Source organism: Neolamprologus multifasciatus, chromosome 7 (assembly GCF_963576455.1).
Source record: "Neolamprologus multifasciatus chromosome 7, fNeoMul1.2, whole genome shotgun sequence".
Classification (NCBI taxonomy): domain Eukaryota; kingdom Metazoa; phylum Chordata; class Actinopteri; order Cichliformes; family Cichlidae; genus Neolamprologus; species Neolamprologus multifasciatus.
The window spans coordinates 50,508,882-50,536,569 of NC_140445.1; the positions used below are offsets into that span (position 1 = coordinate 50,508,882).

The following is a 27,688-nucleotide window of genomic DNA, read 5'->3' on the forward strand; positions in this document are numbered from 1 at the left end:
CGAGTAAAATCACCCAACAGCAGCGCGCCAGTGGGTGTCATGTGGCAACTTTACATTGTACCAGCAAAAAAAAAGAAGAAGAAGAAGAAGAAGAGGAAGAAGAAGAAAAATCCTAGAACCTCACTGTGAGCATCTCCATCCAAACTGTGTCAGTAAAGCACGATACAAAATCAGGTTTTTAAAGAAAGGAATTCTTGAAATGGGGTAGTGAGGGGAGCCTGAGATGGAAAATGAGCGAAATAAAAAAAAGGGAGAGAGGATCGCAAAGCTGCGGCGTTGGCGGCACGGTGCTGTGAGCAGCTCGCTGTATACCGCAGGAGAAAATCTTGCACTGCAGTTCGGGGGGGAGATACATTAAGGGGCAATAAGCGAGCCCTTGACATTTCCAGACATCACTGCATCAGCAGAAATCGGTTTTGTTTTTTGTTTTTTTGTTTTTTTGCCACTAGACAAGATGACGGGTAGAGTGGGCTTCAAGGCGGCATCGAGAGCGAAATGTTTCTGGGGTTTTTTTTATGAATAAATAAATAACATTGGTGAGCTGAGAGAGAGTCAAGTGTAGCAGCGATGTCCAAATGTTTGCTCAACAGTGTCAAGCATGTTTTGCTGTGCGTTTTACATGCAAGTGCAGGGGAGGCGAGGGAGAAGAGAGGATGGGGAGGGGAGGGGAGAGGGAGGGCAGCAGAAGGAGGAGGAGGAGTTGGAAGGTTTCGACGCAATGCAGACCGGCTCTACCAAAGCACGCCGCCAGAAGTTCTCCATACACCACAAAAACAAGAACGCTCGTGTGCCAGCGCTGGTGCAATCACACCGCAAAGAAAATACAGAGATCCCCGGAACCCACACCACGTCACATCTGAGATCATCTATATCTTAGAAAATGAGAATCTAATCAGTTGTTTGGCGATTAAAGCATCAGCTTTCCTTTCCGTCTCTTAATGATTTAAGGATTAAATCGTTAGTTGGTCGCGTCAAGGACTTCGATGCGCAAGTCTGTATCTGAGCCAGTGCGATACCAGATTCGGTGTAGTAAGTTTGAACATTGCACTAATGAAGAGTACGCTACATTTTACTCATCAGCAATCGGTTTGAAGCCCTTAAAGCTACAAAGTACTGCTTCCTCTCCAGGCTGTGCAGCTGTCACATCCGATTCTTTATCATACGGAGTTTAAAAGGTTCCTCAGTGGCGAAGTCGCTTTTAAATTTTGGCCCCTGAAGGCATGCAGGTGTACCAAAAAAGGTGGGGGATTTTCCATAATGCTCCGCTGATGACTTTCAGCACCGCGGACAGCGCAGATGATTGATCGACGTCTGAAAACTTCCTTCGAAACAAAAATAAATAAAAATAAAATAGACGCACTGACAACGAAACAAGTAAATAATCTGCTCTATTAGTTAATTGCTGAGCTGTATGCAGATACCTGAAGGTGTGAGCAGATGAGCTCCTCTTACTTAAAGCAAGCATCTTCTAACTTTCAAAAACACAGAATAAACACAAAAATCGGGTGATCGGATTTCTGTCTAATTTCTTAAAATGTGCTTAAAGACAAACCCCTTCATTTATCACTATGACATTTTATTAGGTTAATTGGTTTCGTGGCAAGACAATCCGATGTCTGCTTCTGCGCCCATTTTCCACGATTCAGCACCAAAAGTGGTAAAAACGTATTAAACTAATTAGTGAGCATAGATTTTATTATTTAATTTTCTTTTTTAACAAAGGGTTTGGTGTTTTTCCTTTCTGCTGTCCTCGGTGAAACAATGAAAAATGACAAGTGGTATTTTCTTCTTCATGAATCATTTATCAAAAGGATTAAGTTAAGTTCAAGTTCGTGTTTACATTAGAAAAATAAATATTTTATTACATTTTTAATCCACAATGAATTCAGGTCATGCAGACGTTGCATTGTAATGCTCTGGCCTAAGATAAAATAAAGATACTTTTTTTTACAACGTTGCATTATAAGCGGCAAGAGAGCAATATATACACAGTTCTTCTATACAAAGAATGCATGGTCATTTTTAAAGCGTACACAAAAGAATGTTGTTGTTTTTTCTAACACAAAAACATATGTCCATTACGCAAGACTGAACCTTTTCCATACGTTTCCACTGTAATGTCTCTGTAGGTTACAATACTGGCTGTGCGAGAATAGTCCGTGAGAAACCGATCCAGTGTTTTGGAGGAGAAGAGAGCGCCACGCGTGTGTCTTGTTGTGACTCTGTGGGAACAACAAGCTCCACTTAATCTTCTGCCTCCTGCAAGTAAGCACAAAACAAAACCCACCGCGTTAACATTTAGGAGGTGAGGGAAAGCAGTCGAGCATGTGCTGGCCTTACTTAACCGCCACAAGTATCCGGATACATACAGAGTCAAAGAGCAGGATCTCGGGGGCTTATGGCTAAATCAGTAAAGGCCAACTGCAACAGTGCAAAGACACTCAAGCTAAAGCGTTAATTTTGCGCACTGAGGAGCCTGAGCAGGAGTGCTGACTGCATGGATGTTTATCATCCACACAGTGGCGCACAGAGCTCACTTGTTCTTACAGACCAGAGTTCCACCGAAGCACGTGTCCCAAAGAAAAATAAAGACAGTGGCGATTTCTCTCGTCTTTCATATTGATAACTTTGAATTTCACAATTTTTTGAGATTTTATAATGCAAGAAGAAAATCTCATCAAATTAAAACGTGACACACAGAGGGCTGGAGCCCCTGTTAACACACAAATGCACCATCCAAGAGGTCATTAGATCTTGACATGGGGGCTAAGGTGAAACAGCAAGGTTTACAAAAAGCAGGATAAAAGTGATTAAGAGTGGGCACGAAAAACTGTTCACCACAAATCAACATCTGAGCGCCAAGTGCTCTCTTGACTGCAGCCATCTCGCCACAGAGCAGCCAAATACAGACACGCACGTGGCCAGCATAAATCCCAGCTCTGGTTTACACGACGATTGTTTTTGTAGTGGTTCTGTTTATTACTGGTGCCGAATTCTTTTCTCTGGTTTTATTAAAAAAAATAGTTTTCATTAACAAAAAGGATAATGTGCGCTTTGTTGTTCCAATGCCTTTGTGCGTAAACAAAGTAAGGCCACCTCACTATTGTCATCTACAGAAGGTTTAAAAAAATCTGCAGTCAAACCGAAGTCAGGAAAATCTCCCCAGTTTTATTTTTGCTTGTTTACTGGAATTTCCTCTTCCAGAGAAAAAGAGTCTGTTATCATAAACTGTTCACTGATGGTGTGAAAGCCACAACAATGAGCTTAATGTTTAGATTTTTTTAAATACCAATAACCTGTGTGTTACATAAGCGGGAGGAATTACTGTTGTCTTCATTCATTTTACTGAAATCAAATCGAGATTTATTCTGAGGTGAGTTACAGACAAAAGGCTCAAAACGCCCACAGAAACATGTGTCCACTGAAACAAAAAAACTCACCAGTTTTTTTGAGGTCTTCGTTATACATCTGTCAGTTTCCCTGTGTATGTCTCCACTGGAGTCACGTGTAGATGTGTCAGAGCTTCTAAGTCGTCGCTTTCTTGGTAGGACTCGGTTTTGGAGAACGACTGGTTACTTTTGATCGAATCACTTTCACCGAAGGAGGGCTGCGGCTGATGGCCACAGGTCACGTGCACGTATTGGACGTTTTCTTCCTGATCGTTCTCTCTGTGGTAAAAATAATTGAAATTGGACACGATCACAGGAACAGGTAGCGCTATAGTCAGCACTCCGGCGATGGCGCACAAGGATCCGACGAATTTACCCCCGATAGTGGAGGGGTACATATCTCCATAACCGACTGTGGTCATTGTCACCACGGCCCACCAAAACGCATCAGGTATACTTGTAAATCCAGACTCTGAGTCATCTACTTCAGCAAAATAAACCGAACTTGAGAATAAAATAACTCCAATTAGCAGGAAAAATATAAGCAGCCCCAGCTCCCTGAGGCTCGCATGAAGCGTTTGCCCGAGAATCTGCAGGCCCTTTGAGTGTCTGGAGAGTTTAAAAATCCTGAAAACACGGACCAGACGGATGACCCTCAGTATGGCTAGCGAGGCCGCCTGCTGACTGCTGCCCTGATGCTCTGCGAGATCAAGGCCCAGGGTGATGAAATACGGAGCTATGGCTATAACATCGATTAGGTTCATCATGTTTTTGAAGAAAGCCGCTTTACTGGGACACGACAGAAACCTCATGGTGAATTCAAAAGAGAACCACACAATGCAAAGTGTCTCCACCATGAAAAATGGGTCTGTGAACGGACTAGGCGCTTTCCCTTGCGCACTTGCATTGACCTGGTTGTCATGCACTGCGGGGACCTCTCTGAACTCGGGCAAAGTCTCTAAGCAGAATATAACAATGGATATTAAAATAACCATAACAGACACGATGGCAATCATCCGTGCGGGTCCGGAACTCTCTGGATACTCAAACAGAAGCCACAACTGGTGCTGAAACTCGTTTGAAGGCATCGGTCGGTCCTCCTCCCGAGCCAAGCCCTCGTCCTCTTTGTAAAGCTCTATGGTCTCTTCCTCGAGTTCATAAAACTTTATTTCTTCCAGGAAAATATCCACAGGTACACTGACGGGCCTCCGAAGCCTTCCTCCGGACTGGTAATAATAGAGGATAGCATCGAAGCTCGGTCTGTTCCTGTCAAAGAAGTATTCATTTCTCAGCGGATCAAAAAAGCGTATCCTTTTACGCGGATCTCCCAAAACCGTGGTCGGAAAGCGAGAGAGTGTTTTTAATTGCGTCTCAAAACGCAGACCTGAGATGTTTATGACCACCCTCTCGCTGCACTCCTGGTCTGCTGATTCCACATCTGCAGCATCTTGTAACAAAGGAGTAACGGCCACAGTCTCTTCGTGGTTCTCCACCACAGTCATCTTTTTTACCCCGCCGAGGGTAAACCCGTCACTCACCTCCTTGGAGGCTTCCTCTTGCCCTTTTGCTTGCACTCCCTCCTGTCTCTCTTTCTCATGCAGCCGCCCGAGATTCAGGCCAAGTCCCCCCTTTTCTTTCTTTCTTTCTTTCTTTCTTTCTTTCTTTCTTTCTTTTTTTTTTTTGATCTAAAACTATTTTACTTGGTGATATGCAAAATGATTTGGCTGTTGTTGATTTACGCCGCTCTTTTGTCAGGTTAGTGCCTCTGAACTGTCAACTTTCAGTGGTGCACACAGATCTCCACTTGCATAAGCTATACCAAGAGAAGGCTATCATATTCACACCATTTAAATCTCCAAAGCCCTCCCCACGTTGGAACACCAGATGACACTTGCTGCTGCTGTCCCTCTCATACCAGTCACTGCACTGTGGCAGTGCAGTGATTTTCCAAGTAAACATGTAGCCTTAGAACATGTACATTCAATTTAAATTTTCATGTTTTGCGTGATATTCCACACTTTATAGTGCCCTGTCTTGTTTTGTTCAGAGTGGGGGCTGATACCTTTTCTTTTTGTTTTCAGATTCAGAGTCTATTCAGAAACGCAGGTTCTCACTCTGCAGGTCCTTCATTCATGAAATCATTGGGTTATTCTTGTTCCAAGGGGAACCTCCACAACCCAGGCTGTTTCTACTTTGGGCCACAGCCTGTTATTTTAGATACCAGATGTACAGATGAATGTAACAAACAGATATGGCTTAGTTGAGCACCATGAGGGGTTTTCTTCTGCAGCTACTCATTAGAAGTGTCTTGAAATGAATTAGATGAAATAACCTGAATGCTTTGAAGTTCTCCTGGACCTAGCCAGTGGAAACTGCTGGCTTGACTGATACTTGAGCAGCCAGAAAAGATGGAGCCTTCTAGAAGCTGCAGCCAAAATAACATTCATGGCTTCTTGTATTTAAAGGGCTCAATTATACAAGTTGGAGCAAGGGGAGCCCCAGAAGACAACTGACCTATAGCCTCATGGTTACTGATATTCAGAGGTGTTGAGCAACTCAGTTGCAATTCTTCAGACCTTGTTAGGCTCTTGTCAAACTGCAAATCCAATCAAACAGGATAAAATTTATTATTTATTTATTTTCTCTCTCTAACAGTTTGATTTTGCCGCTACAACTAGTGAAGATTAGATAATAATGAAACATACAGACAATGTGCGGCCTACACGGTGAACTTATATGTGCACTGCAGCAGCAGAGTGATCTAATTATAGCTCGATTTTTCCACTTTCATAAAGTTGTGTCAGTTATATCATATACTGCAGACACACAAGCACAACAATAGCACCGGGGTGCTAATCAGGGTTATTAAATTCAAACGGGATGCTTTGCCTTATTATGCATACGCAGACAGTATTTTACAGATAATTATATTCCATTATAAGTATATTTCACACCAAAGGGCGTGCTTCTTTTTTTTTACTGCAATGTTAACAATCAATAGAGCTCAATTGTTCACCTGCTGAACAAAAGGTTGGATCTCAGACTCGCATGTCAGTTTTAGGACATTGTTCCACCTGCTAATGTGTTAGCATATAGCATTCTCCACATGACTGTCTGGGTCAAGCCAAGGTGTCAGGCCTTGGCTGTATCCAGGGAAACAAACAATAACAAACAAGTTAAGGAAGTGACACATGGCACTCGCGTATCTGTCAGAGCAAAAAGAAAAGGCTCAAAGAATCCACGGTTGATAGTTCAGCGAGGATGGGCCGCAACGTCCTTCGGGGTATTCATCTGATCCCATTTGATTAGTTGCTAAGAGTATGAAATTGTACTGTGCATGTGAAATTGTAGGCACACACACACACACACACACACACACACACACACACACACACACAAAGTATCCATTTAAACCTGTGGATGGATATGCATGTGCAATGAGACACATGCCATTCAGCCAGCAGGGTGCATGAACACTGACAGTAAGGAACCTCCCATCATTATTAATGGCCTGACCTATGACTGTCAGAGAATCCCTTGGCAACACAACCAGGTGAGTTCACCGAGCACTCATACATTAAAAACTTTCTTTTTGGTTTTGTTGAGAGCATTTTTTATCATCATATTTTAATAACTCTGAGAGCAAATATGAACTATATTGATTTTTAAAATAGCACGATGATGTAGAAGCTGAGCGAATAACAGATAGCCACGTCTTAAAATGAACACCATTCTTCTAATAACCATATATTACTATAACATTTCAGCACTGCTCACATATTAAGACAAGCACTAACTATATTTCTTAAATAGGCGTCAATATATATATTAGCCTCGTGATTAATTGCACCTGATCCGTTGAAGCTTGCCTTTGTCTAAATATACACAGGTTGAGTTTCCCGGCTAACCCATTACAGACGTGAGGTAATCACAGTAGCAACTTGTGTGAGTGACCCCCCTTGGCTTTCAGCTTCCCCCCAAGCCCAGGCCAAGAATTTGCCAAGTGTACGTGTGTATTTCTGTAAGCGTGCATCTGGCACTGGTGCGGCTGGTGAATGAACGCATGTGTGTATCATGTTTGCGTGTGTGAGGGTGTGTTAATAAATAAGTTGAAAGAGGAGTTTTTCTAAGGTCAGCAATACGAGTCAGCAGGTCCTTCGGATCGGATCGTTGCGGTGCCAGTGACTCTGCTCAAAATGAAATGGGTGGCATTTGAGCCAGTCTGACGTATGCCCTTTAACGCTGGTGATGACAGCTTCTCAGGCTGGAATGAGTCTATAGCGGTGGAGTTATATCTGGGAAGCTTTATGGTAACTCTGAAGACTTATACAACAATCCCAAGTACAGATAGAGAATGAGGGGCTGTCAAGAGAGCCCTTTTAGGTTCAATTTGAGCCAAATTTACCTAAAGTCAATGATTTTTACAGGTCTGATGAACATCAGATGAATTTTTGACAGCATAATCCATCTTTACTTAAACTTCTTCAGTCATCCGTCCTAGGCATTTGACCTTCACCACATAGACATGTGTGAGTTATTAGTGTGACAGTAGAAGGTGGCTTTCTTTTTCCTCCATGCAAAGTGGAAAGTTTCTGTGAGATATACAACTTTAAGGCATGTCAGTGAGAGCTGGATTTATGACATCACATGTACCAGTGACAGTGGGTGACTGGCACAGGCGTGTTGTGGATATATGGGGACATATTCATCTTCAGTGGGGAGGGAGGAGTAGGTGCGATTTTAAGATTACGAAAGTAAGAAAATTACAAAAGTAATATAAATGCACTGTATAACAACTGCTACAGCAGCAGGTCAATGATGTTTGTTAAATAGATAGTAAGGCTCTGGTTCATTGTGAATTACAGTTATTTCTTGTATATAAACAACGGGTGCATTCACACAGTGTATGAATGTGTGTGTGAATGTGTGTGTGAATGTGTGGATGACTGAATGTAGTGTAGAGCGCTTTGGGGTCCACAGGGACTAAGTAAAGCACTTTACAAATACAGGTCATTTACCATTTACCATTTACAAAAACACAAAAAGGTTTATGACTTCGTTGATCAAAATGTTGTTTAAATCAACTAATTTTAGTTCAACTAAACATTTTAAATTATTCAAAATTTTAAAAAAGTCTTACACATCCTCCTTTATTGCAGTTTGAACTTATAGCAGGGGGGTCAAACATAAGGCTTGGGGCTCAGAATCAGCCCGCCAAAGGCACCAATCTGGCCCACTGAATTAATAAAATGTGAACTATATTCACATTCTATTATAAGTTGTATGGCCTTTCCGAACGATTAAACGATCCCACCGTGGTCTTTCATACTACACCAAAGTAATTAACTAAGAGATAAACAGTTAAAGTTTGTGTTTTATACACGACAGTCTTGCCAATGCGCTGCCAGAACTTCCTCTCTAATTTTAGACATTTATTTCTTACAATTTAAGTCTAAAGAGTCATGCTGAACGATTTCTTTCATTTGCAGTGGCAGAGACGTATCATTGAAATTGCACTTCTTTGCCTTATACTGAAGTTAAACATCTTTGCACTGAAGACAGGGGATTTTCACTGGACTGGCCCACTTAAAATCAAAGTGACCCACAATGTAAAATGAGTTTGACATCACTAACTTATAGACTACAACAGCATGTGTGTGTTTTATATATGTGTGGGTTTAATCCTATATAACCATTTTTATTACACATTTTAATAATAGGACTGCCTTCATTTTAATCAAGCATCATTGTGCACTGAAAACATTCTGTTTTAAACAAGTTTAACTCAGTTTTAATTTGCACATATCACAACTTGCATATTAGTATCAGTGCATACTTGAAAGAACAACTCAGATACAACACCTATTTAGGGTTTAACTACTTTAAATACACAAGAGGCCTTCTCGATGTCGCCTATAGGCAAAGTCATCTTGAATTTTGCCAAAGACTCCTACTGGAATTCTGATTAAGTGATAATGGCTATTCTTAGTCAAAAACTGATACAGTAGGGTAAACTACATGCAGCTTACAGCATACATTTTGGTCTTCACTCATCAGCCAGTGTATATGGCAAAGATGTGAGGAGCATGCGCAGCTGCATCTAATTAATAGTGTGAAAGTTTTTGCCTAATAGCACCTAAGCTGTGTTTATACCATTCCCATTACCCACTCTGCAAGTGAGGAAAGTACGTAGTCCCCTCACTCCAAGGTGTCTGTACCCAGGGCTTCCACTTTAGAAAGAGGATACCCCACTCAAGCTGTTTGCCAGTTCCTGCATTTTGATAGCCACCACTTTTAGACTGCAGTCATCTGAAGTTGATGTTCCTGTTTTTGCTGATAGGTAATGAAGCATGCAGCAAGACTTGAAACTGGATGCCTCAAATCCAGAGGGCAGGGTTCTTTGGAATTACCTCTGCATGTCCCATCCCACACCTACCTCGGATTATCATTTCACTTCTTGATCAAGCCTTTCCCTTTTTTAGCAGGCAGTGTCGTCCAAAATCCAGGCTGAGGCGGGGGGGGGGCGCAACTCCAGGCGGATCAGTTCACAGGAGAACCACACGTGGGGTATTAATCAAAGGTGACTTCAAAGGTCTCAAATTACAAATTTCTCTATTGGTAACTTTATGTTTATATCATTATCCCCTCAGACTCCTCTTTCTTGGCACTCGGACTTCCTGTTACCTTCTGTTTGTATATGTTTGTGTGCAAGTTCTCATCATGTTGAGCACAGCCAGAGTGTTTCAATGCATCACACAGGACCTGATTTATCTGCAGTATCTGAAGCAAACTGATTTGCATTTGTAAAGATCTGCTGTTTTCCCTGCTTTAAAATCAATTTGGGGGCCTAGGCTGGGCAACAGCTTTCATTTTAGAAGAAGCTCGATCAGATTAGGATGTGAACTCTAGCTATTCTTGAGCTGTCTCCTCGATGTGGCTGTTCTGCTGGGTCCTTGTTATCAGGGAGCACCGCAGCCATCAGGAGAAGGGCTTGATTTGCAGAGATGCTTGGATAGATGGTATCTGTCAAATTGAAATATGCATGCCAAGGTCTCTTAACAGAACACCACCTTGCTATGAAAAGATCAATATTATTTGCATCACTTGTCAGTGGTTTAAATGTTTTGGGTGTAACTGAATCAAGAAAATAAGCATCATTTGGTTTTAATACCCCTTTTTGTCATGCTGCTCTGGTCACAAGTTGTTTTGGTGTCCTGTCAAGACCAAAGCAAGACCATGTTCAGAGTTTTGCCAAGGGTTGACCCCAAAATTTTCACATTTTCAATCTTCGCATTACCTGCCGTGTCACAGTGTATGCTGCAGTGTGTGCTGCACTGTCAAAGGGCTGCTGGACTCTGATATTAGGTCAGCCTGGAATCATCCGCATGCAAATTGTTGCCATGTGACAGATAGTCTCCACCAGCCCACACCATGGAAATCTTGTGTTTTCTCTAAAACAAATGCAGCATTACCTCAATGTGTTCATAAATAGGGTCACCTTAAAGCAGAGGGGCTGATCTCCCTCTCTGCTTTCACTTAGCTTTCTGTTATTTGTTTTTAAGATGATGCAGGGTGCTTGATGGTCCTATTGTATTTCTGCAAAGCAGCTTCTGAGCCCAGTGGATCTTTGGGTTACTCACATAACCGATGGATAACTGGTTTTGTGATGACATCACATGCTGAGCTGACCTGGGGTGCTTTGCAGTTTGTTGCACTTTGTATTCCAACTAAGAGTCAGTCAGCATGCTAAGAAAATAAACGCACAGCATGGTATATTTAACAGCCTCTCTTTTGAAGAGCCACCACTGCATAGTTCGGCTATTGTAAACACAGCACAATAACCTCTGTAAACCCTGTCATATTAAGAATTTACACTCGTGTTTGTGTCTGTATAGATGCTGTATTTTCATCTTTCAGCAGTGCTGTAATTGAATCTCGCTCACAGAGCAGCCCTCCGCAGTGAACCTTAGAGACTCCTATAAATAAACTGGCAACTCTCCTTCAACACTTGCCTATATGGCATATGGAATGATTAGCTCATGGCTGGAGCCCTCTGATCTTACAGTGTGTAGCCACAACTATTTTCTGTCAGCTATTTGCATTGCTTAACTCGTAGATTGCGTCTCTGAGGAATTCATAAAATGTAGCTGTGTTGCTGTGTGTGTTGGCCAAACATTAACTTATTAATATTGATGTGTAACATGATATTGTATTAAGAGGATAATTTGTTACAAGAAATGTTTGTAAGAGGACTTATTAAGATTGGTCAGTATAACTGTATGAATTGTTGTTTTGATCATTAAAAAGTGCAGTGAAATCTGCATTGATGGCAGCAATAGATAAAACAGATGTGTTTAATCCCTTTGATTTTTGCACTGGCCTGTAAAGACTTGGCTATGACATGTTCTTAATACTAATCTTGTAACCTCTACACTGTGGCAGAGGATCTTTTGGCATTTTTCTCCTGTGTTAAGGAAAGTCTTACATGGATCAAGAAAAAGGATGGACCAGCTAAGCTGCCTGCTCTATCCTCTGAACACCTTGCCATCACCGTGACTGAGACAGTGGTCACCTTTAGGTGCCTGTAGTAGAATAGCTCCAGCTGCAGTCCCTGTCTCATGTGCATGAAAACAACATGGAGCTTTCATGTCAGCTGTAATGGGTAAACACTCTTTACCCATTCTGAATGAGGCCATTTGTGTTGGATTTAAGACTTAAATTAGCGCATTGTTAGTACTTATTTTAACATCATGTTCAACATTGCTGTTGATTCCTTCATCGACCACAGGTGTTATAGGTCACCAGTTCTAATGTAGGTATGATGCAGCACAAAACACTGGAGTTGGTAACCCAGTGCACCAGCATTTTTATTCAATAGGAGTATTTTTAGTTTCAAGCACACTGTACAAAAAATATGAGACTCACCTCTTGTTATGCATTTTACTTTTCATTTATTCAACATTAAGTGGAGTATTAATTTGAGGTAAGCGTTAAAATAACTGTTGGTTTTGATTCTTTGCTGTTAGATGATTTTATTTTGTTGAGCAGTTAATAAAGCTGCTATTTTGACTTGAGTTCAGTTCATTTGCCCTGTTTTAACTGCTCAGTGTTAGTTTCTTTTTGTATATTTTTGCATTTTGGGGGTAAATAAAATCCACTTTTTCAAAATACGCACCGTGTCCTCATGTCTAACCACCTCTGTCCCTCACAGTATACATATTATAAGTAAGTATATATATATATATATATATATATATATATATATATATATATATATATATATATAAGCTAATAAGCTAATAAGATGCAACGTGTGAGCTTCAACTGAGGCCACAACTCAGCATGAGTAAAACTGCATTATAAGGGATGAAAGAACGATGAGGAGGAAAGTCATACAACACTTGCTGGAAGCCAGCTACACACTACTGGGGCACTTATTCTGTCAGTAAGCAAACTACACTGCTAATACAAAGTAAAACTCCACACTAACAAAATATGCAAACAAATGATATCACCAGCACAAGTGAGCAAACTCCCAGGACAACGACCGCTCATGTGACCTGGGTGCAGCCACCTATCAGGGTATGGCACTGACAACCCAAATACAGAGGCAAAATAAGTGAAAGCAAGCTTTAGCTGCTGCTGATAAGTTCAAAGGTAACAAAAAGAGAAGTCTGAAAACACAAGCAGCCAAAGACACACAAAGTACACGCTGAGTAAATCTTACAAGGAAGGGGACACATCCAGGAACATACACAGATCCTCTTCCAGAGAGGAGACAGGACTATATTTAAACTGACGACTGTCTGGGGACTGACAAACAGGAGAAGAATGAGATGAAGGTAAAAGTGACACAGAGGTGAGATAATCACAAAACAGGAAGTAAAACAAGACAAGAATGCAAAGAAAGCTTTAAAGAAAAATGGGAAATAAAGAAAAAACATCACTAGAAATAGGACTATCATTAAACACACAGAGAGGGTAGAAGTTCTTAGTAGTCTTCACAAGGGGTAACACGGGAAGATATCACATCAAAACTGCAAAAACTAAACAACACAGTAAAAACCTAATTACCACAGCAGCAATAACAACAACTACAGTGAATTAAACTGATTTCAAAATAAAATAAAACTTCCATACAACTGGACCTCTGCGACCGGAGGAGTCGTGCCCCGCTGGCCATTAGAGAGGAATTTTAAAGTTGCTTCGTATTTACTTTGTTTTTCATACCTCTGAGGTACATCCATGTTTTCTTGACAATTTTTGATCTATCCTCATACTTAAAACACACAAATAGCTCTGATCGTATTGGCTATTGTTCCACAAAGGACCAACCAATCAGCTACGACTGCACAACTTATAGCTTGGCAAGCTATTTAATAACCAGACATTGTTACCTATAGTTTTTTTTCCCTGCCAAATTGTATTAGCATCCTCTAGCTTTGCCACGATAAAGTTATTTTGACAAATGCATGAGAACATGTTCTTTATCACTAATCTTCCTCTGAAAACAGTACATTTATTTTTGCTACACTGAAACACTCTGCGTGCATTCTTTATTGTCCCACCACATACAGCATAGGGACTGACTACTGGCCTGACTGGTCAGTACAAGTCAGGCCAGCTGCCCTTGCTGTACGGTAAAGAGAAGGCCAAAAGTCAGGGGGCGAGCTGACAGAGGGAGGGGCTGGTTGTCTCCTATTACTTGCTGCCAGAACTCAGCCAGCCTCATTATAACTTCTCTCACTCTGCTTTCTGTTTAACCACAACACCTGATACACAGCCATCATCTTACACCCTCCACAAACTTTAGGCCTGGCTCATCAAAGAGTGTGAACATAGACATGGGCTTTTATCTGGGACCTGTGATCTTTTTGTGAAAGAGAAATATCAACCGCTGTTGGCGGTGTTGCCATGTGGTTAATCAGCAGCTCTTGAAGGATTGAGCTCATTTTTAAATGAACATTATTGGTAAGGTTTGATTGTGCAGTTAGGATGTGGTTAAACCCCCAGTAAACAGCTAATTGCATCACCTTATATCATGCAGTCACTGCCCTCAGACAATCACAAAACAGCATTAAGAGAAATATCAAATACAAAATCACGCTTACATGAACTCTCCAGTGTGAGAGTTTGGACCCGAGGCTTTCGAGATGTCACTTTTGATGGCTCAATTGAATTGTGTGAAGGTGAAAGCTGTGGCTGACCCCTGGGTTCTTCCTTACATGTAATGTAGTGTAATACTGCTGGATCATATAGCCCATATTTAATAGCCATTAGATGCCAAAGTAGCAAAATTTACTGAATGATTTATGGCTGTTCGGAGGAATAACTGCTCTGTGAATGGAAACCAGATTTGTGGCAGGGTGGGTGGTGGTATGTGCACACATGTGTAAAGAGTAACAGGAAGCAGACCAGCTTTCTCAAATAAATTATTAAATAATTAAATTTCAGGGGTTTTTTCAAGTAATATTCTACTTTCTGTGTACTTTATGACAAAAAAATGAGAATCAATATCAGCTGGTTTCTAGTGAGTCTCCCACCCTGTCAATGAACTCAGTGCCCACCATCTTTGACTGCAGCCCCTGGTGGTAACCTTAATCACACACGAGCTAGTTCTACACCTGCTACAGGCTCTGATTAGAGTGGCCCTCCACCTCAAAGCTGGTCATCACAGCCAAACAAGGACTACAAATTCCACTTTTTTCCCAGATGGATGGGACTGGAGTGCTTTGAACCACAGGATGAGATCCTCTCTGAATGATATGAAGTACTGTCACAACAGCAACCTGAACACTGCAGCGTGTTTTATGAGGCTTGTTATTATATTCCTAGAAACAGAAGCGAATATTTAAGAGAAACAAAACAAAAGAAAAGGCAAACTGTGTGCAATCAGTGTCCTGACCTTTTATCCATCTGTTTGTTTACTGTTAAAAACATAAAACTACAGAATAATTGAGGTGACCATCATATTAGTTTTATTCTGAAATTTTTCGTGTGTAAGTAGTGAAAGTAACAGCGAAAGATTGTGTACAAAGTTTCCCTTAAAAAAAGTGAAGGAAAAAATCCAAAGAGGGATACAAAAACATTCAAGCTTCATGATGTATTAAGTCTGAAAAACCTCTACATATTTTTACATTTACACCACAAATACAGACGGTTTCTCTAGTGATTGTGATCTCATGATTCTTCTGAATGTGTTTCTGTTAAAACAGATACATTGTAATCAGATCTGTATTAATCCTCAAACACATTTCAACATGATGGGGAAAGAAATTTTCCAAATGACATAATACATGACATGACCCCCCGATGGTGGTGGGAAATCACAGTCATTTGTAAAAAAAAAAAAAAAAAAAAAAAAAGTAGGATATTGTTTTCAAATCGTCATTAAGATAGCGATACAGAAACTGATTCCTCCTGCTTTTTAAGGCACATAGCAGATGTGTCACGCCTGAAAATAGACTTTTCGTGTCTACTTACTTCTATATTTAAAGCGTACACTTTAACTGAAATAATCACAAATGTCAACAACAGCAACAACTAAAAAAAAGGCAGACACAGCAGAAATTTTGATTTGTACAAACAGTAACTGTACCAAAAAGGTGTCTTCAGCTCACAAACAAATCAGCTGACTCTAAAGGCTGTCCGTGGTAACACTGGTGACCTGCGGCTGCACCCTGTTCCTGTTACAGCTGAAGAGCCAGGCTGCCCTCCTGTGGCGGTAGCGCTTAGACAGCAGCACATAGAGCACTGGGTTGACACAGGGGTGCAGGTATTGGAGCACAGTACAGATAAAGTGGAATATATCCCAAGCCGCTCTGTGGCGATACAGCCCCAGGTACACACACAGCTCCAGCACATAACTAGGCAGCCAGCACACTGAGAAGGTAGCTGCAGCCAAGAAAACCATGACAGAGGCTCTGCGGGTGTTTTTGGCACTGGACACTGACATTACGGGACTCTTGTGGAGAAACAGAGCCAGACGGACATAGTTGAATGCAATGACTAGCATCGGAATAAAGTAGTAAAGTACAAACTGGCTTAGGACCACTTGGTAGTGGTGCTCATGAATGGTTGGAAGGCAGAAGGTGAAGTTTGTCAGGTTTGGGCCCATGCTCTTTTTGGTAGCAAACATTCGCAGAGGCAGGCTAATAAAGAAGCTGAGGGCCCAGACCAAGACAAACATAAGAATGACCAGATCCATGGTGGGAGGCTGGTACGGGTTGGTGATGATCATGGCTCGGGTCATGGACACAGCGCACAGCGAATAGGTGCTAGCTGCCAGACTGAAGGCTAGCAGAAACTGGTAAACCTTGCAGGAGATGTCACCGAGAGGCCAGGAGTGACTTACAGCAGAGTGCAGTGTGAAAGGGATGAGCAGGAGAGTTAGGAAGTCCGCCAGAGTCATGCTGAACAGAAGGATATCGAGCCGGTTCTTACGCAGTGTGTTGTACTTGGCAAACAAAGAGAAGACCAGCAGGTTGGCACACAGCCCAATGCCCAGGATCACACCACAGGTACAGGCAAAGATTAACCCATAGGTGTTGGGAACAGCCATGTTGTCATCGGAGTGACATCATCTGTCAGAAAAGAATGACATTTGGATTTTGAGATTTGGGATAAAAAAGAACAATAAATTAATTAGGGAAATAAAAGCTGGATTAATGACTAAATAAGATGAAGTCCTGTTTATGTCACATTTATTCTGCTTAATGTTAACACACAAGTGACAGCTTCATCACATGTCACCTGTAAGGCTTGTGTAGACCTACAAGTCACAGTAAATGACACATATATACCAAAACACATATATGATGCAAGGCAGAGTAAATGTACTGATCAACACTTTTGTTTACTGTCCAGCCAAATTTATTTCAATATCACTTCAAGACAACGCTGAAAGCTACTAAATATCTACATTTACACTAAATATAGTGTTAAACAAATTAATATGGTTTAACTCAGACGTGATAGCACTGGAAAGAGACATCAGGTTAATCATTTTTTACTTACCATTGTTGTACCTCCATTATTAGCTCATGTCCACAAGTAAACTAACCTCATTATGTAAAATGAAAAGTTTGCTGGTTTGTATCCCGTTAAAACAAACTAAAGGGAGATGTGAGAGCCTCTCAGGACTCATTACAAAGTGTGATCGCTGAATGTGAATGCAAGAAAGGCAAACATTACTTGGGCCAGATTGATTCTGGTTGACTAGGTTTAAAGAGGAATGGACTCTGGTCACTCTGGGAGAGATCAGTGATATACAGTGCATACGTGTTTTGTTAGCATTCATGTTTCTTAGTTTTGTTATATGATGTTTGAAGCTCTGTAGTCTAGCAGTACATGAATAGACACTGGCCTATTCAGGGACATAAAAGGTGCTTTGTAAAAGGTCTGGTCTGGCAATTAATCATCAAAGCTAACTAGGCACCTATGTAAACCTGAGCAGGTGATAAACACACTGATAAATGTGAATGCCCTATAAGATGTGTGGCAACAGCAGCAATGAGCATTGCAAAAGTAAACAGTAGCAGTTTTTCTTTAACCTCTAATCAAACAAAAGTGTTGATCATTTCACTAATGTGATATTTGCAGTACGATAGTGATAAGCTTTACTTGAGGGAAAGATTTGTTTTGCATTTAAAACATGAAAAAGACAGAAAATGGGGCTACTGCAGTAGGCCTACCTTCAAGGGTAGGCCTACTGCAGTAGGAGTTCACAAGCAATTCACTGTATTTATATGAAATGTTTAATGTCTGAGTGCATATGCCCTGTGAGCCAAACACTTCCTGTCAGAAGTCTATTTATAACTAGAAACGTCTGTTCTTGAACACAAGCGACAGAATGACAACTTTTCCAAGATTTGGCAGTTCAAGCTGGCACTGTGCCAATTTCACTGTTTTATGTTTGAATGTGATATCTTAGCCCTGAGATGTTTTTCTTGAGATTTTCTTATTATTCATCACAAATGTTCACTTGGACTCAAGGATGAACTGATTAGATTTTACTTTTACTTCATAAAACAAGTTCTTATTCTAATTCTTACAAAAATTTTACACAAATTTCTAATAGGATAAAATGATAAAATAATAATGTTTTAAAACCAAAAGGTCAAAGTTCACCTTCACTACCCCATAAAACACTCCACCACAACTAAGGAACAGAAGGAAAGATGGATTTATGTTATCTATGTTTCGTAAGTAGGCACAGCCGCGACCTGTCTTTGATAGCAACAAACTAGCATTAGCTTCACAAGCTTTTCACCAGTACTTACCTGCAGTGTGAATTTATGGATATGTGTGGACCAAAGTGAGGGAGCAAAATACTTCTCAAAACTCTACATCAAATGTAACCTGAGAGCATATAAAAAGAAATGCATGAATATAAATGTGTTTACCTCTCTCTTTACCACTACTCTTTTGCTCATATTATGCTTTTTTGATGTTTTGTTTTTGTTTTCTCTTGTCTTGTTTTTGGTTTTGGGTTTTTTTGTTTGTTTGTTTTTGGGGGGTGGGGGGGGGGGGGGGTAGTTTAAAATGCTAACTAGGAAAGTAAAGTTCATTCATACTGCACAAATAACATTTTCAAATCAACACCCCTAATCCCATAATATGGCCAGTGAGCGATGTCGAAAAAAAAAAACCCACCTAGCTCATTGATCATGTTTTCTGTTCTTTCACGTCTCTAGATATTAATTTTTCTCTGCACTGTTTTATTTCTTCACTGTGAGCTGCAGGCTCCTAACGGTGGCTTTATCAGTCTTTCCACAGCTTTTATGACTCATTTTAGCTAATGGTGTACACTGCTGCTCTTAGTTCAGGATAGCTGACGTCGATGCATCTGCTAACCCCTCCATTATCAGTGGCTGTTAAAGTGCCACGTGTTCTCAAGTGGAACATTAACAGCTTCATTGTGTTCTGTTCATGCCGAAAGTCAACAACACTTTTTTTTCACGCTGCTACCTTCAGCAAACATTTTAAATGTCTGTTTTGACCCAAATGCTACACTTACTATTATTCGTACTATTTTATCTTGATAATAATACAGCATTTGTAACTATTTTTCAAAGGCTTTGAGGGAAAACTTACTATGAGCACTATAATAACAATATAATATAATAATTAATCAGTTATTGGATAAATAAAACGTTTTTTCAGAAAATGTTGTAATCTTATATGATTCACAGTGTTCATGGAATATGTTTCTATTCTGAAGTGCTGGTTAAAATAAAAAAAAACCAACTTGGTAGTGATCTCAAAGGCAACACACGGTCACAATAGGCTCTTAAAAATTGCATTTTCTAGCTCAGATTAGTTATCGATGATGATGCAAATAATCCCTTGTGTTGTCAGAAAATGTATATATTGCATAGATACATCTATAGGATATAAAAGAGTACTGTATGCCAAGTTTACTTATAGTGGGTTGGATCCCCTTTTGCTCTCAGAACTGCCTTAACTTTTTATGTTAAAGATGCTCCTCAGGAATTTTGGTCCACGTTGACATGACAACATCACACAATTGCTGCAGATTGGTGATGTGAATCTCCTGTTTCATCACATGCCAAAGGTGGTCCAGCAGGTAGAGATCTGGTGACTGTGGAGGCTGGTGAGTGCAGTGAACTAATGATCACGTTCAAGAAACCAGTTTAAGATGATCTGAGCAAGTTATCCTGCTGGAAACAGCCATTAGAAGACGAGTACACTGTGAAAAAGCGATTACTGGGCAACATTACTCAGGCTGTGGGATACAAGTGATGCTCACTTCATTTCTAAGGGGTTCAAGTTCAAAACGATATCCCTAACACCATTAAACCACCAGCAGCTGGAACCATTGATACCATTGATGGATCGATGCTCTCATGTTGTTAATGCCAGATTCTAGCCCTACCATCCAAATGCTGCAGCAGAAACCTAGACTCATCAGACCAGGCAACATTTTTCAACTATTCTATTGTCTAGTTTTTGTGAAGTTGTTTAATTTCTATCCTTGGGTTTTTGCTCTTAGCACGGCACTCGGTGTGGGCTTCACCAAGGGTTGATTTGTCGTGTTGTGTGAGTGTATTTCCAATCTAACCATTCTCTGATCTCTGGCATCAAAAAGGCATTTTTTACCCAGAGAACAGTGACTCAGTGAGTATTTTTTCTTTTTTAGACTATTCTTTGTAAACCCAGGAGATGTTTGTGTTGGAAAATCCCAGTAGACCATCAGTTTTTGAAATATTCAGACCTGGCTATTTGGCACCAACAACTTAAATCACCTTGCTTCCCCATTCTTAAACTTGAACTTGAACAGGTCATTCAGGTCAGAGAGTGAATGGTATAAGGGGAGGGGCAGGGTTACTCCAAAGTAAACAGCAAACCCAACATGGCTAAATACACAAGGTGTGACTGGTTTATTAGATAGTTGCATTTGTGAGTAGCTCAACATATCTACCTAACAAGTTGGCCATTGAGTTTAGGATTTCTAGGTGATACAGACCGACCCAGTTCACTGCATCATAATGTTGTAGTGTGACACCCACGAGGAGCTGGCAATGCCTGGTTAAAGGGGGATATAATCATATGATCAGGTCTGTGGTAAAAAAAAACAAAAAAAAAATGTTTTTTTCATGTTTTTTCTAAATTCATCCTCTCTAAAGACTTGAGCTGTGACTTGAACCATGGTTTTAGAGGATTATTAGTCTCTTAGTAATTTACCATTTCTAAATTTTCTCCTATTTTCTACATTTGTATAATTTGAATAACAAATTCACAATTAACAGTGCCTTTATAAGCTTCGTTTTCTTTTTTTTTCTTTTTGCTTTCTTTTGGTCTCACAGTCAAAAATTAAATATTCAAACCATTAAATGCTTTATTTTTAGAATTCCCAATTAGAGTCCCAATTAATCAAATTGTTTGAATAATTTTTCTCAGCAAATCATTTTGGCTGCCAGATTTTCCATTTGAGCTGCATATATTCTGGTAATAAAGACACAGAGAATAAAAAAATAGCTCTAAGGACTACATATTTAATGTTTGAATAACTGGAAAATTATACAGTATACCCTCAGTGCACGTGCAGAACATTGTCCAGTAGATGATTCTGGCTTAATGTAAAAGAAAAATCCAATGTTAAGTAATTGAAGTGGGTTTAATGAAGCGTACGCTGAGTTATCTAAGGTGTGAAAGAAAAGCAGGACCATCATAGAAAAAAAAAATTACTAAACCATAATCTCAACCACAAAAGAACATATACAGGATACAGCTAAAGTGCATTATGGAATTTAGTCAGCAGCACTGAAATACATTCACAAAATAAATATACATTTTAAAGTACAATAAATTATGAACTGATGTATTCATTGACCAGTTTGTTGTGTGTAAGTCCATAACCGTCAGCACTCAGAGCCAAACAAGAAGCAGGTTGCCCAGCATCGCATTATTTGTAGAAGTTATCGTGTATAGGAAATAAATACTTCCTCCCGTGCTCTACTTGCATACATCTGAAACTACAAAACATATCACTGCTTGGAAGTAAATCAGGGCTGCAGAGTTGTAAAGATTTTCCAAATAAATATGGACCTAAGCAGGTGTTATCATGAAACTAAAATGAAGTGTGAGATTGTTTTACAGCAAAAATACAAACAACAAAGCCAAATATTAATATATAAGCACAAACTCAGGGTTAAGATATAAAGTGACTGAGTCTGGCATCGTTAGTCTGTCAGGCATCAGTCAGCCTGCGTCAGTGTCTTAGTGCAGTACCACATAAAGGGTACTGTTTTTTTAATTTTTTGCTTTTAGATAGCCATCCGTGGTGGCGCCTTTGTTAGAACAGACCGTGCTCGCCTCCTCTTCTTATCGTTTTCTCTACGCCGGCCCAGCCTCACCTTTTTTTTCCTCTTGGTGGCAACTTTAAGTGACTCCTTATAAGCCTGAGCTTTGGTGGTCTCCTGAGGAAGGTTAGAGCCCACTCTGTCCTGCCTGAACCTGTCAGAGAGATCTTTGGTGGCCCCCGAGGGCTTCTGGTGGTTTCCACTGAAGCTTTGGCTCGAGGTTCTGCTTTGTGCAGGTGGAGCACGATCGTCAGCCGTGTGCACCTCCTCCAGCAGCTCGTGTAGCCACATGCGGCGCGTGTACTCATGTATGGTGCGGCCCTTATCATGCATCAGCTGGGCGTGGCCTACTGACCTCTTCCTTACAGCAAAAAAAAAAGTGCCAAAGTTAGATTAAATTGTATCAAAAACAAAGGTGGTAAAAAAGCCACATGGTGGACTATTAGAAATCCGTTTCAGTCTCTGATATCTCTTAGATTACTGCTGAACATTAATCCCAGAGGAATATATCATTTCCTCTGGGATTAATAAAGTGTCTGATTCTCAGTCAGTCCCTGATTTAAGAACTTTTTTTGTTCCAACTTTGAATTTTATTTGACATCTCAGTGTTAAGTTAATGTACTTTTATAGTTTTAGAAGTGGTTGGCTATTATAAATTTTAGGTCAGGCTTTATGAAACCTCAATACAGTAGGTGGCAGCATAAACAAGTGTGAGAGCTGTCACTAATCTGAGTTTGATATGGACCTAAAACAGAGAAAACATCCCATGCCTTACTTTAAAATATTCAAACTGTAGAAAATCTCGAATATTTTTTTCTTAAATTGCCAGCTTTTTGAGATCTTGCATAGAATTTGTTTATTCGTTTTTTTAAAGGTATCACAAAGGTAACTCACATTCTGCTACTAAGTGCATCAACTGGTCTCCCATCGAGAGTCACCGGAGAGCACAGCAAGAACACAGCCAGACTCCACTGATGAAGCACGACTATAGAGCACATCCCTGAGGCAAACACGTAAGCAACACAATAAATATCATCAGTCTCTCTAATGAGTAATGAATTAATCCTAAACTGTGTCTGTTTTTTCAGTAGAGTTCATTTCATCTGAAAAATGACACACACAGCCTTTAAACAGTCCTCTAAAAATATAAACATTTAAACTTACTTTGTTTCCAGTGAAAATCCCCCCCAAAAAAACCGTAAGCTCTTAAGTGTTGATGTTCTTGCAAAAATGATTTCACAAAAAAGATGTGTGAAAATTAATGTGCCAAACACAATTTGGCCCATTCAGAACTTGTGAGCAGATCCATTGGTGTAAATGTAGCCTAGGGAAATCCCCTCCGAGTCGGCTCCATTAATTTGCCTCCCAACAGTGTGTGTTAAGCTATTTATAACTTCCCAGTGTCCGAATAAAAGTGGGATAAAGATAGAAAGAAGAGAAGCCCATCAGCTGCAGAGCCACAACTCTGCTCAGTCCTGCAGTAATCTCATGTGAAGTCGCACTGAAGCATCATCTGCGGTAGTCAGAGCTGCTGAGCCGAGCTGAGAGCTCTGTGTGTGAGCCTGTGTGAGTCCGTGTGAGAACAGGCACTGAGAGAAAGTCAAACTCCTCTTTGGGTGAAGATGCATGCGCTACCTCAGCCCCTACCCATTAAGTCCAGTGCTAACACCCTGCCCAACCTCCCAACCCTCACCTCACTCTCACTCCCCACCAACCCTTCACTCACACCTGCTGTGACATGAACGTGGCACTGATGCAAAGTCCAGTCACACAACAAACAGCGTACTGAAAAAAAACCCTAATGAATAAACATATATTTAGAGGAATTTCTATGGAATTTCGCCATACTTTCAAAATGCAGTCTACTAGTATTTTTTCATTGGGTGCTCAGAAATGACAGGTGTGCACCAGTGTAGGTAATCACGAGTTACCAAGCAGAGAGTGAATGGTATAAGGGGAGGGGCAGGATTACTCCAAAGTAAACAGCCAGGCCTAACCACTTTCCCAAGGGAGAATGACCATAACCTCAGAGAAACCCAACCCACAGCCTCTCACTGCAGACCATTCAGTTCACCTCCACTCTGCCTCTGCAAACCAGCTCACCACCGAATGGTTACAGTGGGTTCTGAGGTATCTTTCATATTCAGCTCATAATGAGACTACTGAGGTTTGCATTAAGGCAGCTGTATACAACCTGAGGTTCACTATGCATATTCAGGTGCTGAACCGAGTCTCGAGTGCCTAGTGATTTAATAAATGCACTTGTTAAAGTTTGGCACTCTCACGTAAGAGGTGCCTCTGTGACTAAAAGTGCATGTATTTTTAGTCTCACATTGACAGACAGTGCATCATGTCCCAAGTGTGGAAGTGCATGCAGCAAGAAGGAGTGTCTTTTTTAAATATAATGTATTGCTTATATTTGAACCTTTGTTTTGTTTTGTTTTCCTGAAAAGCCTGATGTACACAATCAGACACTTGCAGTGCTACTGTGAGCAATAAATTGTGCAGAAATGCCAGATGTAGCAAAAATAATAAAAAATTAAAACTCAAATATACAAATTGACATTCAATCTTCAAGTGCCCCAAGTTTCAGTAACATTAGAGTTTCAAAATAATATGAATTTTCTAGCAATTATTTCATGGGTGAGTTTTTACAGTGTTAATTTGAACTACAACTCCTGTCACCATTTGAAAAGCTGGGCTAAAAAATAAGTGAAAATTACATTCATTCATAATTTACTAGACCAGTATGCAAACAAATAAGTTTTTGGAATAGTTTCTTAATTTGATGATTTTTATATAATTGCATATCTCACAAAACATATATTTATGTTTTATCAAACGTGCTACCAGTGCCATGCTAAAGTCCTAAATGCGGCACAGCTATTTGTATTGAGCTAAATAGAACTCTACTGTTTTTACAAGCTTTGTCACTTGTTTTTTTATCTTTAATCATGCATGCTTTGTCTGGTATCTGTGACAGCAGGCTAATGTTTCTGTATGTTTATGACAAAGCACATCATATTGGATGCTAGCAATAGAGTTAACATAGCATGGATGAAGCTAAAAGCCAAGGGTCCTCTAGTTTAAAGTTCGCACTACTATGCCAACAACTTTTGTTTGATTGCAAATTTTTGACTTACCTGGAGTTTGCGTGGCTCACTAGTTCAGATGGTGCTTTCCCTGTTGGCTTCTTTCATCCATGCTCACGTTTGTAACATTTCGTCCGGAAGATTTTATTACACATGTGACCATGTCTTGTTGTCACCTCAGTTAATATCATATCGCCTGTTCCTTATGAGCTCAACTCCACAAGATGAGGTGACCTCGCAGTAAAAGCATGTAAGTGAGAAACTACCATGACCATAAATGACTGCTGTATGCAGTAAAGACTCTCACACTAAGCTGAAATCAGACTAATGAAAAATAAATCTTAACAAAAGTAGTTAAATAGGAAATCCATATTTAAATTCTTTATTAGACCCCTTGTCATGATGTAATTTTTGTCGTCTGCTTGCAGAGTGAAATAACACCTCTTGATTTATTAATTGAATCTGGAATTGGCATATTTTAGAAATCTATATACTGTTAGCATTTATCTAGTTTACTATTCATATTTTGTTCCTTCCTCCATGTTTTTGTTTAATACTTTAAACTCCCCTGTGTCCGTTTCTGTGTGTGTGGTCTGTGAGATCTAGTTGCCCGTTGACATTTTGGTTTAATTGTTTTGTTTTGTTTTTTTTATTAACAATTATTGCTGTTTATATTATGCACACCTGTATTTAAGCTTTTTAGTTTGTGTTCTCCTTACTGTTTTATGAAGTCTATTACTTGTACTTTGTTTCCTCAGTGTTCTTTTTGTTCAGCGAGTCTGTGTCTGCGTATAAAAGTTGTCCTTTGAGTTAGATTCAAGTTTACTTTGGTAGTTAGTTGTTTCCTGTGTTGAGTTTACTTCTTCTCCTCCCTCACTGTCTTGATTGTCTACAGCTATGTCTAGTTTGGTCCCCTCTATATTCTTGCTTTTTGGACTTTGTGTCTCTGAGTCTTGACCTGGGCTAATGAAATTGGTTGCTTTCTGTTTTCTTACTCTGTCTCCTATGTTTTGGGTCCTTTTAAAATACTTCCCTATAACATCAGCTGTTTGACTAACTATCAGACAGTTTGTACATAACTCCAGATTTAGTCTTGTCTTTCTTAAATATTGTTTAGGTTGCTGGGATATTTGAATTGCTTTACTGATTCATTTTGTCACCCACTATTTGGTTTTCTTTCTTTTCATTTGGATTTTCTGAAACCCAGCGTTGTGCCTGCAGTATTTAAGTTGCACTTATTCAAGTGCTGGTTATGTAAGTCTTTTTTTTATTATGTAAAAAAAATGCAATGTAATGTACACGATGAACAGGCTCCGCAATTGTTCATCTATTAATATTTATATATTATTTTTAAGGCAGTAAATACAGTTTATTCAAAATCTTGAGTCATTTATGTAGTTGCTGTAGCTTGCTGTTTTACTGGATGGAATAACTGGCATTTGTCCTCATGAAAAGGAACCATAAATAATTTCTGCGTGCAGTGTTGATTAGTAGAATCACTTCAGGGCAGTCTGGAGACCAGTTGGTGGTAAATTATTTAATAGAGGGCTCTGTATTTTACAAGCAGTCATGATTCAGTTCAGCAAGGTGTCCAGAAAGGGTTTGGGGCTAGGACAAATATATGGCGGACCCCCCTGCTGTCTCCCAAATTTTAGCTTTCTTCTCCTGCCAGTGAGTCTGCCCAAACTTCCAACACTTAAACATTTGGTAGGGAAAAAATACCTCATCTGATTCCGTTCTGCAAAGACTTTACCTACAAGAAATATGAAAAAAATCCCATTTCCTGGCAGACTGCAGCATATGGAATAGGAGCCAGGAAAGCTGCTTTTGATTCATGCTAAATTGCACTCTCAACACAGAACAGTATTCCTGTCGGTTTTTCATCCTTTTCACTTTGCCCCTACTTTACATTCGCACATACAGAACATATACACACCCGCCCACTCTACTTTCAAAAAATGTGGAACCAACCGGCATTGACACACATTGCATTCACAGAAACACCTTCATTTCATCTTTAAATTCAGAGTTCATCATCTATTTTTAGATGCTTTTTACCCGTTGCCTGCACTGGCCCACCCTATTAGGTCATAAATCCTGTCTCAAGATGCAGTCACAGTTCCTGCTTTTGTTGTGGAGTTGCATTCAGAGTCACCATGTGGATGTATAATTTTGATTTTAGCAGTTCCCTATGATCGCAGTCAACATCCTTTATTATATTATAACTATCTCAAAGTTCGTCTTTAACCCTGAATGCTGTTTGTTCTTTAAGAGGGATTAAACATTTTAGTAAAAATAAAAGCAGTAGAATTTCTTTTTAAAATCTTTAGTTTAGTATAAGCTTGTTTGAGATAAATATGTGACAATAATCAGCTGCAAGGAA

The 27,688-nt window shown here is 40.0% G+C and overlaps 3 protein-coding genes across 4 annotated transcripts; all 3 read right to left on the bottom strand.

Moving 5' to 3' along the window:
- Positions 1 to 1,002: 1,002 nt before the first annotated feature.
- On the bottom strand, positions 1,003 to 5,734 carry LOC146515258 (shaker-related potassium channel tsha2-like). The gene is made up of 2 exons (XM_085166791.1): positions 3,441 to 5,734; positions 1,003 to 2,259 (listed from the first exon to the last, which is right to left on the bottom strand). The coding sequence occupies exon 1, from the start codon at positions 4,889 to 4,891 to the stop codon at positions 3,461 to 3,463; it is 1,431 nt and encodes a 476-aa protein (XP_085022917.1). The 5' UTR covers positions 4,892 to 5,734; the 3' UTR covers positions 1,003 to 2,259; positions 3,441 to 3,460.
- An 8,874-nt stretch (positions 5,735 to 14,608) lies between these two features.
- LOC146515259 (galanin receptor 2a) lies at positions 14,609 to 17,627 on the bottom strand. Its single transcript, XM_085165551.1, has 2 exons — positions 17,406 to 17,627; positions 14,609 to 16,972 (listed from the first exon to the last, which is right to left on the bottom strand). The coding sequence occupies exon 2, from the start codon at positions 16,948 to 16,950 to the stop codon at positions 16,027 to 16,029; it is 924 nt and encodes a 307-aa protein (XP_085021677.1). The 5' UTR covers positions 16,951 to 16,972; positions 17,406 to 17,627; the 3' UTR covers positions 14,609 to 16,026.
- Positions 17,628 to 21,319: 3,692 nt separating this feature from the next.
- Positions 21,320 to 25,560, bottom strand: pthlhb (parathyroid hormone-like hormone b). Of its 2 annotated transcripts, none has more exons than XM_085165553.1 (3): positions 25,357 to 25,560; positions 23,108 to 23,213; positions 21,320 to 22,574 (listed from the first exon to the last, which is right to left on the bottom strand). In XM_085165553.1, the coding sequence occupies exons 2-3, from the start codon at positions 23,209 to 23,211 to the stop codon at positions 22,178 to 22,180; spliced, it is 501 nt and encodes a 166-aa protein (XP_085021679.1). In that variant the 5' UTR covers positions 23,212 to 23,213; positions 25,357 to 25,560; the 3' UTR covers positions 21,320 to 22,177. The 2 variants fall into 2 exon arrangements, with proteins under 2 accessions (XP_085021679.1, XP_085021678.1); XM_085165552.1 differs by lacking the exon at positions 25,357 to 25,560 and adding an exon at positions 23,378 to 23,933.
- Positions 25,561 to 27,688: the final 2,128 nt, after the last annotated feature.

What these genes read in the sequence shown, in the direction of transcription:
- LOC146515258 (XM_085166791.1), bottom strand. Translation starts at nt 4,891, where the DNA reads ATGACTGTGGTGGAGAACCACGAAGAGACTGTGGCCGTTACTCCTTTG.
- LOC146515259 (XM_085165551.1), bottom strand. Translation starts at nt 16,950, where the DNA reads ATGGCTGTTCCCAACACCTATGGGTTAATCTTTGCCTGTACCTGTGGT.
- pthlhb (XM_085165553.1), bottom strand. Translation starts at nt 23,211, where the DNA reads ATGTGCTCTATAGTCGTGCTTCATCAGTGGAGTCTGGCTGTGTTCTTG. An exon ending in GATGCACTTAGTAGCAGAAT is followed by an intron (nt 22,575 to 23,107) that starts GTGAGTTACCTT and finishes TTTTGCTGTAAG; the next exon opens with GAAGAGGTCAGTAGGCCACG.